The 15207-nt window shown below is 33.7% G+C and overlaps 1 protein-coding gene across 3 annotated transcripts; it reads left to right on the top strand.

The window, feature by feature from the left end:
* Nucleotides 1-10842: 10842 nt before the first annotated feature.
* Nucleotides 10843-14964, top strand: LOC107878266 (beta-amylase). 3 transcript variants are annotated; one of them, XM_016725188.2, is made up of 8 exons: nt 10843-10985; nt 11406-11614; nt 12511-12576; nt 12671-13069; nt 13169-13333; nt 13447-13710; nt 13815-14426; nt 14531-14964. In XM_016725188.2, the coding sequence occupies exons 2-8, from the start codon at nt 11414-11416 to the stop codon at nt 14720-14722; spliced, it is 1899 nt and encodes a 632-aa protein (XP_016580674.2). In that variant the 5' UTR covers nt 10843-10985; nt 11406-11413; the 3' UTR covers nt 14723-14964. The 3 variants fall into 3 exon arrangements, with proteins under 3 accessions (XP_016580674.2, XP_016580675.2, XP_047271285.1); XM_016725189.2 differs by having other exon boundaries at nt 10853-11614; nt 13815-14024; nt 14187-14426; XM_047415329.1 differs by having other exon boundaries at nt 10858-10985; nt 11410-11614.
* The last annotated feature ends 243 nt before the right edge of the window (nt 14965-15207 follow it).

Consider the following 15207-nt stretch of genomic DNA (forward strand, 5'->3'; position numbering starts at 1 on the left):
CTTAAAATAATTTTTGCTAATTTATTTAAATTCTAGCCGTCTTGTAATCAATTAATATCAATTTTAATCAAATTAACATAAATTTTAAGGCATTTTACATAATTTTATTAAATTATTTTTCGTAAATATACACACTCACAATTTACAAAAGCATTGTCTATTATTATTATTATTGTTGTTGTTGTTGTTAAAATAGCAGTCAATTACATTTAATTTCCCTTTTAGTATTAAATTATCAGCCAATTTGTATTCAAGTGATGACAATTATAGTCAAATTGATACCAATTTTAAGCTCAAATTAAAATTTAATTTTTCTGACCCTTTTTTAAATAACTTTAATCTCAACTGTTGATCAAAACCAATCTAACGGATGAGATCAAATTTCTCACTCCTCTCCTTTTAAGAAAAACAAGAAACCCTAATCTCATTTCCACCAAAAACATCCGTCTCTCTCCCTATCTTCTCTCTCTTCCATCTCTCTCTCTAAAACCAAAACAACCGATACCGCCTTCACTGGCGACCACCGTTAAGCTATTTTTCTCCTCCCCTGCACAAAAGCCATGCAGCTGCCACAACCATCAACGCCAGCCGTCGCCGTCAGCGGACTTAACAACTTTGTCCAATCACCACGGTTCAGGCGCCGGCGATCCGCTGCTTCTTCCCCTATGTCTGTCGCCTCCTTTCCCAACACCACCAACAGTGGCAACAATAACACCCACCGTCCCTCCATTATCCTTTTCAACTATCCCCGCCGTCCACCAATCATAAATGTAGATGACGAGCAAAGTATGACTTGAATATCTGGCATCTTTACTGGCCCTGAGTTGACGAGCAGGTTTGCGTACTTTCAGCTTAGATGCATTTTTGGTAGACAAATTCTTTTCGGGAGATATGTTCTTAGTTATACGCTTCTCCAGTGTATTGTAAGTTAGAAGAAGCATCGCCAGGCTCTCTATGTTTTAGACCAGGCTGTGTGGCCTTCGTACCACTTGTCACAAGGTAAACTATTTCTATCTCCATCTCCTTTATATTTTCATGTAATTCTATTTGATATTGTTTGTTCATGTGTTGGTTTTACGCTTGGATCGATTTAGTTATGTGTATGGTCAAAAACCTATGTTTTGTCATGGCAAGAATAATTTTACTCAGGGCAGCAACACTACATGTGTTCACTTATTAGGATGCATTAGTGCTGCACTATTTTTTCTTTTAAAAAATTATTTTTCCTTTATAGTTTTCTTTCTGTCACTGTTTTATTCTATTGTGGTACAAATAAGAAAAATAAAGTTTATTTTTTCTTATATTTGTTGATGTATTGTTCTTCCTCCCAGTGTTACTCACCTTTTCTCAACTCCTAACTTGATCTATAATTATTTTCATGGACATCATTAATTATCTGTCATGTTGCATATAGGCCTGTTTTGCTAAAACGAAATTATACTATTCGTGTAAGATCTAGCTATCTGTAACCATTAATATCCAAAATTAAATGTGAGAGGATGGAAGAGTTAATGCCTTGCTCTACTATAGATCTTTATTTAGGTTGTCAAGAGGTAAAATCATCCATCAGTAGATACAAAAGTTCTTATAACTGTGTATGGTCAACGGAATGTCACACCACATTTAATGATCTTATAACTGTGATAAGACTTGACAAACCTCCTTCCTTTTAAGATAGTTTTTGGATTGTGATTTGGCCCTAAGCTATAAGAGTGAGACACGTTAGGTACGATGTGACACTCCCATATCGTGTAGGGTTGTGAAGCAGGGTGTAGCTAATATGAACTTTGTAGTTTCAATTGCTTTGCATATGGAAGTATATTCGCATCGCACCTGTGTTTTTTTTACTTCTTCAATCCTAGATTGTATTACTATTTGTTATAAGATCATAACTTAAGTTTTGATAGAATATGCATTTTGGTGAATGGAATGTCCCCGTTATTGAATGGGTAGAATCTTGGACTCCTTGTAAGGCCTGAGCAATGTCTTTCATTTGAGCTACCTTTTGGGGTGTGAGTTAAGTTTAAAGCCTAATTTGAAATGTTATTAGAGGTAGGCCTGCTATGGTCCCTTACATTTGGGGAGTGAGTGAAATCTTGAGATCCTTAAAGGTGAACTTTTATTTTGAATTTAGTTTAGTTTGGTAACTTATGAAGTGAATTATTGACTTGAAATGTTTAAGTGTAGGTACTTGAAAGGTGAACTTTTGTTTTAAATTTAGTAAGGTACATGGTCACTTTAGAAATGAATTAGTGGCTTCGATTTGTTTAAGTGTAGGTACTTCAAATGTGAACTTTTGTTTTGAATTTAGTTTAGTTTGGTAACTTGTGAAGTGAATTAGTGACTTAAAATGTTTAAGTGTAGGTACTTGAAAGGTGAACTTTTGTTTTGAATTTAGTTTAGTTTGGTAACTTGTGAAGTGAATTAGCGACTTGAAAATGTTTAAGTGTAGGTATTTTGAAATGTGATCTTTTATTTTGAATTTAGTTTAGGTTGGTAACTTGTGAAGTGAATTAGCGACTTGAAGTGAAAACAGGAAAAGTATAGTGACTTGAAACATGTACTAGTTACTTGAAAATTGTTGAAGTGTAGTTACTTGAAATGTGAATTAGTTACTTGAAAGTGGTTAAGTATAGTTACTTGAAAATGGTTAAGTATAATTACTTGAAATGTGAATTAATTATTTGAAAATGGTTAAGTGTAGTGATTTGAAATATGTACTGGTGAATTGAAAATGATTAAGTGTAGTGACTTGCAATGTGAATTAGTTACTTGAAAATGGTTTTTGTAGTGACTTGAAATGTGAACTAGTGACTTGAAAATGGTTAAGTATAGTTACTTGAAAATGCTAATATATACATATTTATATTTGTTGATTGTTATGATTTTATTTGATACTATAATATCATATAATTTATGCTAATAATGTATTTTTAGCACTTTTTATGACCTTGAATTAACATATTCTTATCCAGAATGAGTTTGAAAGAAGAAACAAGAAATATTAGCTGCTCAAAGTGCATCAATTTTGGAAGGAGGATGGGAAATGAATTAGACTTGTTGATGAAGCATGTATATAAGAAATCATCTGCAAATGATGAACACCCATCTCAAGAAGACAACCAAGCTTATGAGGATGAAAGTGATGGTTACTCTGACGACGTGAATAAAATTGATAATCCTGATAACGTGAATGAAAGTGATCTGATCTTGATGGTTGGTAGTTTTATTGAGGATTCAAGTTTAAAATATTTTGTTTTGGACTATTTAAGAATCATACAATATTGATGTGGATGTTTTGAATTATGTTTTTTTTTGTTAGCTGTAAGGGTTTACATTAGATTTGTATTGAATGATGTTTTTGAGAATTATTGAAGGTTTTGAATAGATTTTTGATTAATTGTGAAATGTTTTTAGTAATTTACGTGTGAATTATTATTTGAAAATTTTTAAGGCGATGTACATGCTAAATATTTATGAAAATTTTCTTAAAATAATTTGTTCTTGCTTGCGGAATAGTTTCATAAATATCTGCAAGAAATTTTACCAAATAATTCATGCAAAATTTTTATGGTTAATTGCAAATAAATCCACAAATAACGTACTTGCGGATTTATTTTCACAGCTAAATTACCTAGAAATTTACTTGAAAATCTTTGTGGGGAATAATTTGAGAATTTTTTCCTGAAAATTCCCAGGTAAAATCCCTTTTATGAAATTTTACCAAATAATTCATGTAAAATTTTGATGTTTAATCGCAAATAAATCTGCAAATAACGTACATACAGATTTATTTCCACAACTAAATTACCTAGGAATTTACTCGCGAATCTTCGTGATTTTTTTTAAAAAATTCGTAGGTAAAATCCGCAAATAACATACCTGTAGATTTATTTCCGCAGCTAAATTACCTAGAGATTTTATAAATCCGCAGGTAATAATTACCTATGAAAGTATTTTCGTTGAATTCTAATTGGTAAGAAAATCCACAGGTAATCAAATTACCTGGGGATTTTACCATATTATCCCTATGAAAATCCCCAGGTAATAAGCAATTTTCTAGTAGTGAATTATGGTAAGTTAAATCAGTGGCAGAGCTAGGATTGACACCAAGGGGGTTCACAAGTGAACATACGAACTAACCAAAGGGGGTTCGACATCTACTATATATACATAAAAAATAATTTTAACCATGTATGTATAGTACAATTTTCCATCGAAGAGGATTCAAATGAACCCCCTACCTTATATGTAGCTCCGCCCCTGAGTTAAATTATGGTACTATTCGCAACAAATCTTCACAGTGTTAAAAATTAACTGCAAGCAAAAATAAAATAAACAAAAAGAATAATTTTATTTAAATGAATCTTGTGAGTACAATTCTGTTGTTCTCTTGATTCTTCTCTCATAAGCTTTTTCCGTGATTCGAGGGCCTTCCGTAGCGTGTTTCTCTAAAGTAGGATTATTTGAACCTCCTAGAAATGTGTTTGGATCTCCAGGAATGTTAGACAACACTTTTTTCACAATTAAATTTTCGGGCACTTTGGGGTGTCTATGGGAGAAGCTTCATAATGCACCGTAAAGGTGTTTAAATCACGAACGACTTATAGTGTTAGAAAGTAGGGTCGTGAGGCTATGTTATATGTGAAAACCATACTCATATTATCTCCAAATTTTCCCAGGTATCCTTTCGAAATCAGACCTTCAGTTCTGTTTCGTTACTTTTTATTTGTTTTGTGCAGTATCACAAAAATTCTCATAGCTTGACTTAGGAACATCAAAATATGAGCCATTTTTTACATTGGAAACTAGACTCATAGAGATACGTCTATTGCAGGAATCACAATTATATTGCATCCAAATCATCCCAGATATTACCCCAAAATTGGTCTCCTAATCTTGCTTTGCTAGTTTTATCAACTTTGCCCAGGGTCACGATAGATTCCATATCTCGATGTAGGAGTATCAAAATTAGAACTATATTTTGCGTAGTAAAATAGATTCGCAGAGCTATATCTCACGTGAAAATCACAATCAGACTACACCTGAATCTTTTTAGTTATTGCTTCGAAACCAGTCCTCTAATCTTGATTCAACAGTTTTATCAGCATTGTGCAGTGTCTCGACAAATTTCATATCTTGACGTACGAGTATTTGAATCAGAAGAAATTTTTTGCATTGAAAAGTGGACTTGCAGATCTACTTCCCACGTGAAAACCACCATCATTAAACTTCTATATTTTCTCAGGTTCTTTTCCAAAGTTGTAGCCTAAATCTTGTGATACTCTATTTCTCATCAAATTTGGATACTTCATGAATTTCATTTTCTACATTAATTTTTGGGCCACATTACTTATGCAATATGTTGAAGGCCGGACTAGAGCAATATTCAAAGTACTAGAAGTCTTTCCCTTATCGAAAAGAATTCATTGTTTGAGAGATAATGAAGAATCCTTTTGATTTTAAGATGACATCTGTAAAGGACCCTGACTATATATTCAAGCTTCATACTTTTTTCCTTTTGTCTTTTTTTAATCATTTTTTTATAGAGCCATTCACAGTTTAGACTCATGCGGGCCAAGAGTGATTTGACTTGTAGTTTAAGCTCGTGCGTCAAGAATATTTTGACTTGAAGTTTAGGGTCGTGCGGTGAGGAGAATTTTGAATTGTAGTTTAGGCTCGTGCACCGAGGAGCAGCTTGACTTGTATTTTAGGCTCGTGCATCGGGGAACATCTTGACTTGCAGTTTAGGTTCGTGCATCGAGGAGCCTTTTGGAAAAGAATTCTTGTAATGTAACTTTCCTCCCAACCCTTTGTAATGAAGTATTGTTGCACTTCAGTTTGGTATTTATTTCCCTCATTGGTTGAAACAAATTATTACTTGATCTTATGTCGTTTTTTGGAAGTTGGTGTTTAGAAGTCTTTTGATATTTTTTTCTTTTGCGAGAGATCAATGTCTAAGTGTCACCCTTTTTGCTATTAGAGAAGTCATTTGGCATGAACTTGCTTGTTGTTTTCTTCAAGGCTGGAACCCCAATTGGGTCAAAACTCTCAAATTGTAGCATGATGATTTCTTTAACTTTTGGTGATTCCACAGAGCGCATGGGTTGTATAGGTTTTGAAATTGAACCTTTTATATGGTGCAGTTTGGCGCTAACATAATTTGCATCAACTGTATCATCATCATCAATGATGATCTTTCCCTCTTGCATTAATGTCATGATATTTTTCATTAGGATGAAGCATTTTGTGGTGTGATGACTAACCATGTGGTGAAATTTGTAGTACTTAGGCTTATCGACTTTATTTGATTCTTCAGGCCGCTTAGAATTAGAGAGTTCAATGACTTTTTTGGCAAGAAACTCGTCGAGAATCCTAGGAGTATCAGATTTGGAAAAGGATATACCCTTGTTTGTAACTCCTTCAAGGTTGGTTGATTTTTCATCTCTCGGATTTGTTGCTTTGGAGCTTTCTCTTTTAAATTCTGTCTTGTGGAGGACTTTGTAAAACTCATAGTTGTCGCCATAGATTCCCCAATTTAATCTTCAGATGAGTCTTTGAATTTAGTGACTTCTTTCACAGGATAAAAAACAAGTGACGCCATTCTATGATTTGCAATGCTTAGTTTCATGTCATGAGCCCGCGTATATAATTCTTCAAAAGTTCGAGGCTTAATTCCTTGGAGGATATACACAAGGCCCAATGCATCCCTTGAATGCAAAATTCAACCGCGAAAGTTTCAAAAAGTTGATTCTTGCAATCAAAGCTCAATGTTCGTCAGCGATTTATGTAGTCCAATACATGCTCATCTTTACTTTGTCTTGTGTTTGTCAACTCCATCATGCTAACCGTACAACGGATCCTGGAGAAATAATTTAGGAACTGACTTTCTAGTTACTCCTAATAATCAATTGATTCAGACTCCAAGTTTGTGTACCAATCAAAAGCGTTGCCTTTCAAAGAGCGAACAAACTGCTTGACAAGAAGATCACCATGTGTACCAGCACTACTACAAGTCTCAACGAAATGAGCGATGTGTTGCCTTGGATTTTTCTTTCCATCAAATTGTTGAAACTTTAGAGGTTAATATCCAATTGGCATCGGTAAGCCCTCGATTCTCTTAGAATACGGTTTTGAGTATCCTACGAAACTTTGTGATAGACCGCCATATTGTGTCTTGATGGTATTTGCAATCATATCTTGCAGTTGTTGAATTGTTAAAGTAGCCACTGAAGTGGATCACTCATCGCAGTGATTGTCACTTAACTTGATGAGAGATTCACAATCAACTTTTTCTCGCGGTGTTAGATTATAATTTGAATCTCCATGATTGTAGAGATCTAACTTTCTCATAAGTCGGATGATTTGATGATCTTTTTTATCAACAGACTTCTTCAAGGTTTCAATGGTTTGCTCCATCATTACAAACTTCTCATCCATGTCAACTGCATCAACCATGAAGGTGTTGACTTTCATGGAAGTTGGTGAATTCGTTAAGTCTTCAAATTCTCCAAAGTTGCAGACAGTTTCAGAAGGTTCATCTGATAACATAGGTGCAAAGTTTCCCCTAGGGGTTGTAGTTACAGCTGAAATTTGAGATTTTCTCCTTTTTGTCGTCTCCAAAAAGGTGAAGTATTGAGCTCCATCTAAAGCACAAGCATTCAAATTATGTTGATTGATGGTGCCAACAAGGTTAATGTGGCAGTAGTGGACTTCTTGCATGAAACTTCATTGATTTTTCTGAAGTCCATTATAGTAGTTGAATTTGTGATTTTTCAATTTATAGAAGGAAGAGATGAAAAACAGAACTGGTCCCACTGGGCGTGCCAAAATTTTTTCGCAACAAATTTTTGTAGTGCTGAAAATTAACTGCAAGAAAAAATAAAATAAACAAAAAGAATAATTTTATTTAAATGAATCTTGTGAGTACAATTCTGTTGTTCTCTTGATTCTTCTCTCCTAATCTTTTTTCTGTGATTCAAGGGCCTTCCATAGTGTGTTTTTCAAATGTAGAATGATTTGAACCTCCTAGAAATGCGTTTGGATCTCCAGGAATGTTAGACAACACTTTATCTTGTCGAGTTGATATCTGGGCAGAATTTCGTTAGTTAATTCTTTGAAGAGCTGTGTAGTCAATGCAAAGCTTTCTCCAATGCTTGTAGAATGACCTCAGAAAATTATGTAACCCTCCTATTTATAGTTGTAGGGAGTAGGCAGTACAAGTGTAAACAATCTCTTCTGCCGTATTCTGATTGGTTCATTTAGTTTTCAAGCTTATCACAAATGTTATGTGATTGGCCAAAAATATGTCATTTGGGACACTTGGCGATGTTTCATTGGTTTTTGAACTTAACTTGGATTGCCACATCATTTGAGTGTGTGACCTTGTCTTGTTGGTCTTTAGTTTTCCTGGAATGCCACGTCACTTGACATGTGACGTGAGTTTGGGCCTAAAGGTGAGATGAACCTTAATGATGAATAAAATATACTTATTATTTTTACAGTCCAAAATAATTTTAGACCCAATAAAATATGAATTAAATTCAAATTTAATATGAATTTGACCCGTTAAATTTTATGTATCTACAGGTACGATGTAATTTCCACATTTTACGTTGCATATCACTTGATTCAAGTTTATAACTAAAAAAAATAGACATATATTTTTAAAACTTTATCCTATTTAATTTATACATAACTGTTAACTCATTTTCTCTTCCCTTCTAGACCTTATCTTGTTTAGACAGCAGCGAAGTCATCCTTGTTTTTTTTTTAAATTCGGATTAGAAATAGAAGGAGGAAATACCAGAATCTCCATTATTGAAATTTTTGAGTTTATTTCCTTAAAGTTATATCTAAAAACTGTGAGTCATATTGGTTGACAATTTTGAATTGATTACTGGATTTGGAGCTCAAATCGTGGTTAGAAACTGTTTTTGCAAGATTTGGATTAGGGGTGTGCATCGGTCGGTTCGATTTAGTTTTATGTATTATCGGCTTCTAAATATGCTAAACCAATAACCAAATCAATAAGATATTTTTTATCGATTTTTAGTCCTTAATGATTCGGTTTTCGGTTTAACCGATAAGGAACTACTCATAAAATAGAAAAATTGTAACTAACATGAAAGGAAATCGAATCTAAGTTACAATCAAAACCTACATGATTATTTTAATTTACAAGAATCCTCAAGTTTGAACTAAATGTTAGTTAGGAGAAATTAAGAGAAATATATATATGTGTGTGTGTGAAATAGTAATTTACTATATTCTTATTGGGTTATCGGTTTATCCAATAACCCAATAAGAAAAAATCAAACTGAACCAATAACCCAATAGTTTTTTGAGAAAAGTACAGAAACAACACTTCAAATTAAACTATTTCCATGAAAATGACCAAAGAATTTAAATTTCACTTTTTAGCCATTTCAATTTACTGTCTTGTTCTATACTGTTTCTACACACCTTCCGTACAGTTTCTATACAAATCTATACATATAAATATTCTATAAGAAAATTATAAAGTTTTGGTACACAATTTATACAATAACTATGCATTTTCTTTTTACACGTTTTATACAATAGTTATATAATTTTCATACACTTTCTATATATTTTTTATATATATTTTATACATATTTATATTTGATAGAACTATACAATTTTTATACATATATCTTATATAGATACAAATTCTATTTAATAATTATATCGCTTTTATATAATTTAATTATTATTTCTAAACAATAAAAAAAAAACAGAATATTTGATCAGTTAAAAAATTTATAGCAAAAAAAAATTAAAATATTTTCAAAAGGGCCGAATTGCCCAAATTGAATATTGTATCAGTATTATATATAGACTGTATCAGTATTGTATATGGACTGTATATGAACTACGTAGGCCAAAATGACCCAAATTAGGAAATGGCTATAAAGCGGAAATAGTATATCCGACAGACCATTTTTTAAAAACTTTTCAAACTTGGGCTATTTGTTTTAAAAAGTACTATAGAGTGTCCTTTTCCCTAGTTGTTTTTTTAAAATAAAATCATTAAAAAATCGTTAACCCAATAACTCAATAATATTTTTATCGGTTTGATTTATCTATTGATTTGGTTTTTGCCCACCCCTAATTTGGATGATAAAAATCATATTAGAAAGGTAACCCATAATTGTTTAACAAGCTTAAGGAAATTAGTTTGAGTTTCAAATTTTATAATGTGAGAAATTTGAAGTTGGTGTTATTTATACTTGTTTGAAATAGCCTAAGTAGGCTTGTCTACAAAGTTTAAAATTATTTGGTGTTGATTAGACTTGTTTTAGACAAAAATTGCAACTGAAAATCGCGGGAAAGAAAATTTGTCAATATTGCTAACGATGTTTATACATTATTATACAAAGGCCGAACATTTTTACACACAATTATACACCTTCATACAAAGTAAATATATTGCTTATATAAATATGTAAGTATTGTATAATAGTGTATAATGAGTATATTGTTGTTGTTGTATTGTATAATAGTGTATAATTATGTATATAAATTGTTGTAAGAAATTGGCTATGAGGTTATAAACTAAAAATATGGTTATGTGAACGTAAATATGTAATATATTGTGTTGCTCGGTATAATTTTGAAAAAAAAAATCATATCTTTGAATATTTTCTTTTTGTATGAAGCGAAACATTAGTTAGTTACTTGTATGGGTATATACTGCTTTTGCTGATAATGCTAGCACGTGTCGATATTTTCTTTTTGTCAAATACAAATTTTAATAGTATCGATATTTTTTTTTTTTTCCAATACAAAATTTAATCAGAGAAATTTATTTTATTCTTATATAGAATATTCTGATCCCTCATTAGGGCATGATGAAATTTCTTCACATCCTACATTTCATGTGAACATGATTGATGCAAAAGCTCAGAAAGCGGGAACCACGAAAACGACACAAAGCAAAGAGAGCATGATTCCCTAAAAAAGTTGTACTACTTCTTTGGTTCCAAATTAGCTGTTATATTTCTCTTGTCATAAGTCAATTTGATTCATTTTCAAAGCTAAATTAAACTACGTAGCTCATATTCCGAACATGATTTGATGCAAAAGATGTATTTGTACGTCATGAAGCGACAACCGTTGTTTCCTTTCCAATATTATTTGTAGAAATTGATCTTCTTGTTTTCAAGCACTAGTGGTAGTAGCAGCTAGAAGACTCCAATTCTTCATAATCCACACATATATATAAACATTGTAGTCCACAAGAATTTGTTCCCTCTTTTTATAGCAGATAAATGAATACAAAAATCAATATTCGATCGAACTGAAGGGTTTGCTTCTATGCTATGAATGTCTAACATTTCGTCTTGCAATGCTATAAATTCACTTTGTTCTGAACTTCTTAGCCAGAAAAATGAATATCAGCATGGCAAGCATTGGAACTTCAAATTTAGGTGTTCTGCCGGAGGCAATGAGATTTCCTCATCAAGAATTGTCTCTTGTCATGATTAAGAAATTTAATCTGGCAAGAAAACAAGTTTTCAGGCAAAATCTCACATTTTCTTGTAATCGAAAGACTGGAATTACTCGAGCCATTGCGCCAAAAGCAAAGAAGGTAACAAACTTTCCTATGTTGAGGTAACTGTAAAGTTACTGCCATGTGATCAGAAGGTTATGATTTCGAGATTTGTAAAGGGGCGGAGCCAGGTAGGGACAAAGGGTTCATTTGAATTTCATTTGGCAGAAAATTACACTGTTTAGATGAAATCATTTTTAATATCTGGTTCTTCTTGTGTTTACTTCATATTTTGAACTCCCTTAGAGAAAATCTTGGCTCCGTCTCTGCGCTGTGTAAGCCGCTTCTTGCAGAAATGCATGTAAGATTGTGTACAATCGGCCCCTTGGGGTCTAGCCCTTCCCCTGCACATAGTAGGAGTTTAGTGCACCTGGCTACCCTTTTCCTCTCCTTTAATAAAGAATATAAATGGCTTCAATTTTGGAGTCTTTTGTGTACCTGTTTTGTGCAGAGACTGAAATTAGAGGTGATAGTTCAATTGAATGATTTTTTGCACTAGTACCCTACCCTTATAATTAAAGAAACTGATAATCTTGCATGGTTGGATACAATAGCAGATTATGGTTAATTAGGAGTAGCCTTTATCAATAGTAAAACTCTTTCCTTCAATTGTGATTGCTATGCAGATTGAAAGTTTTCTGCCATCGTTGAGGGGTCTTCCGTTATATATTTTTCTTAATCTAATCTTTACCAGGATAACTACTGTTTGATAGTCCATAGTGAGCAAGTGGATAGTTTGACTAGTCTAATCTTTTGTGAGTCTAAAATTGTGCAACTTTCCTAAGATCATATCCAGTGAAGTAGAGAAACAATTATTCATAGTGTCACAAAACAGAATGGAGATGGAATACCAAGCTGCAACATCTAAAAATTGTCTTTAGAGAATTCAATATTTCATAGAAAAATGACTTCTCTTGGTTTCTCTTGTAATCCAGGCAACAGGTCCAACATTGAGCAGTGTCCCTGTAGCCAACTATGTGCCTGTTTATGTAATGCTTCCAGTAAGTCATAAACCTAGTCATTGATCATGAAACTACATTGATGCAAATGCTAATTTTAACATTTTCCATTTCTTCTTTCGCTGGTGACAAACAGTTAGATGTTATTTCAGTTGACAATGTTTTTCGTGACCAAGATAAGTGTGAGAAGCAGTTCAAGGAGCTGAGAGAAGCAGGTGTTGATGGGATTATGGTGGATATCTGGTGGGGAATCGTGGAGGGCAATGGCCCCGGGCTATATGATTGGTTTGCCTATAGGAGTTTGTTCCAACTTGTTCAAAAGACTGGGCTCAAAATACAAGCTATTATGTCATTCCACCAATGTGGTGGCAATATCGGAGATGATGTTTTCATTCCTTTACCCAAATGGGTACTAGCTATCGGAGAAAACAACCCTGATATTTTCTATACTAACCGGTCTGGTACAAGGAACAAGGAATGCCTCTCACTTGCTGTGGATAACCAACCGCTGTTTGAAGGTCGAACTGCTGTCCAGGTAATTTCTCAGAAGGATCAATCCAACTCTTACGCTTAGATCCCTATAGACGCATTGTTTTTGAACTTAGGCTCTACTTAAAATTCCTGATGCCTTTAGATTTACAGCGACTACATGAGGAGCTTTAGAGAGAACATGTCTGACTTCTTGGAAGCTGGAAGCATAATGGACATAGAAGTAGGACTTGGTCCTGCTGGTGAACTTAGATATCCATCGTACACTCAGTCTCAAGGATGGAAGTTCCCTGGCATTGGAGAATTTCAGGTCAAACTCGAATCAAGATTTCATATTAAATCATTATGCTACTTGAGGATCAATCATTTCGTGAAACTCGAGATTCTTAACTTATTATACGTTGTGCTAATTAAATGTTGCAGTGCTACGACAAGTATATGAATACCGATTTTAAGGAGGCAGCAACAAAGGCAGGCCACTCAGAGTGGGATCTTCCAGATGATGCAGGAACATATAATGATGTACCTTTTGAAACAGGATTCTTTGGACCAAATGGTACATACCTTACCGAGAAAGGGAAGTTCTTCTTGACGTGGTACTCTAGCAAGCTACTTCTTCATGGAGATCAGATTCTAGATGAAGCAAACAAAGTTTTCCTCGGATGCAAAGTGAAGCTATCAGCTAAAGCAAGTCTTAATCCACCTGGAAATTCTTTAATCTCGACATTGCTGATCCCTTTTGACAACACGAGCTAAGAGAATTTTCCCTTCTGTTAATTTTGCTCATGCAGGTAGCTGGAATTCACTGGTGGTACAAAGATGCCAGCCATGCTGCAGAGCTAACAGCAGGATATTACAATTTGGACAATAGAGATGGTTATCGACCAATAGCAAGGATGTTATCGAGGCATTATGGTACCTTTAATTTCACTTGTCTTGAGATGAGGAATTCAGAACATCCAGCTTATGCTAAGTCTGGCCCTCAAGAACTAGTTCAACAGGTTAGATTCGAAAAGAGGGTTGAACAGTTTTTTACCATTTTGACGTCCATTGTAAATCTTGGAAACTACGACTTAACCTTATACCAGTTTCTGAGAGACCAAACATTTTTTAGCCAACAACAAAGGACTGCATTCTTCAAGACTTTACCTGATCATATACAGGTTTTGAGTGTTGGCTGGAAAGAGAACATTGATGTAGCAGGTGAGAATGCACTTTCAAGATATGACGGCTACGCCTACAACCAAATCCTTCTCAATGCTAGGCCAAATGGTATCAACAAAAATGGTGCACCAAAACTAAAGATGGCTGGGATGACTTACCTTCGATTATCAGAAAAACTCCTTCGAATCAAGAACTTCAAAACCTTCAAAACATTTGTCAAGAAAATGCATGCTGATCTGGTAAGTAGCCTCTTAACTTTTCATGAGAAAAATGATGAGGGTCGCCCTGGGGGTTAGGTATTAGAAACGCCTTGTTTAATTCCTATGATTGGTGTCTTTTACAGGATTACTACCCAGAATATGAAAAACCAGCTCCACTGTGCAGATCAAAAGAGGAGATTTCAATGGATAAACTTCTTGAAGCAACCCAACGAACAAAACCATTCCCATGGGATGAACAGACAGATGCAAGAATTGGCGGTATATTGGCTGAATACTGGGATAGGCTGCTTAACAAGTTCTTTCTCTCTAACTGACACCTACTTTGCCATGAAAGACTCATAATTCTTGAGTTGACGAAATTCACATGCCCGAGATCAGAAATCATACTATGCATCTGCATTTATATGTAAATTTGAATGTAAAGATATATATAGGAGACTTTTATGTCCATATTACTAACATTAAATTTCGGAAAGAACAAAAACTCATACGTGTTGCATGAATATCTAAATGTCAGTCTTATATTAATCCAAGGATGAAACTATATCATGCCAAATCAGTATAGTGATGCCGAAATTCTTGAGTTGGCTGATAATTTAACTACTTAATGCTAAATTTTTTACTTCGGATCGTTGTACTTAGTGAGATAACGAAAACCTGGGAATGCTAGAAATCTCAAAGCTGTACTAAAATAAAGAAGGAAGAAAGAAAAAAAAAAATTCTTATTTCAGAACTAATAGGAGTGATATACTTCTGCAACCGATTTGAATAATTTGTTATGCTAATTAAAAGAAATATT

The sequence above is a fragment of the Capsicum annuum genome, chromosome 7 (assembly GCF_002878395.1).
Source record: "Capsicum annuum cultivar UCD-10X-F1 chromosome 7, UCD10Xv1.1, whole genome shotgun sequence".
In the NCBI taxonomy this organism is placed as follows: domain Eukaryota; kingdom Viridiplantae; phylum Streptophyta; class Magnoliopsida; order Solanales; family Solanaceae; genus Capsicum; species Capsicum annuum.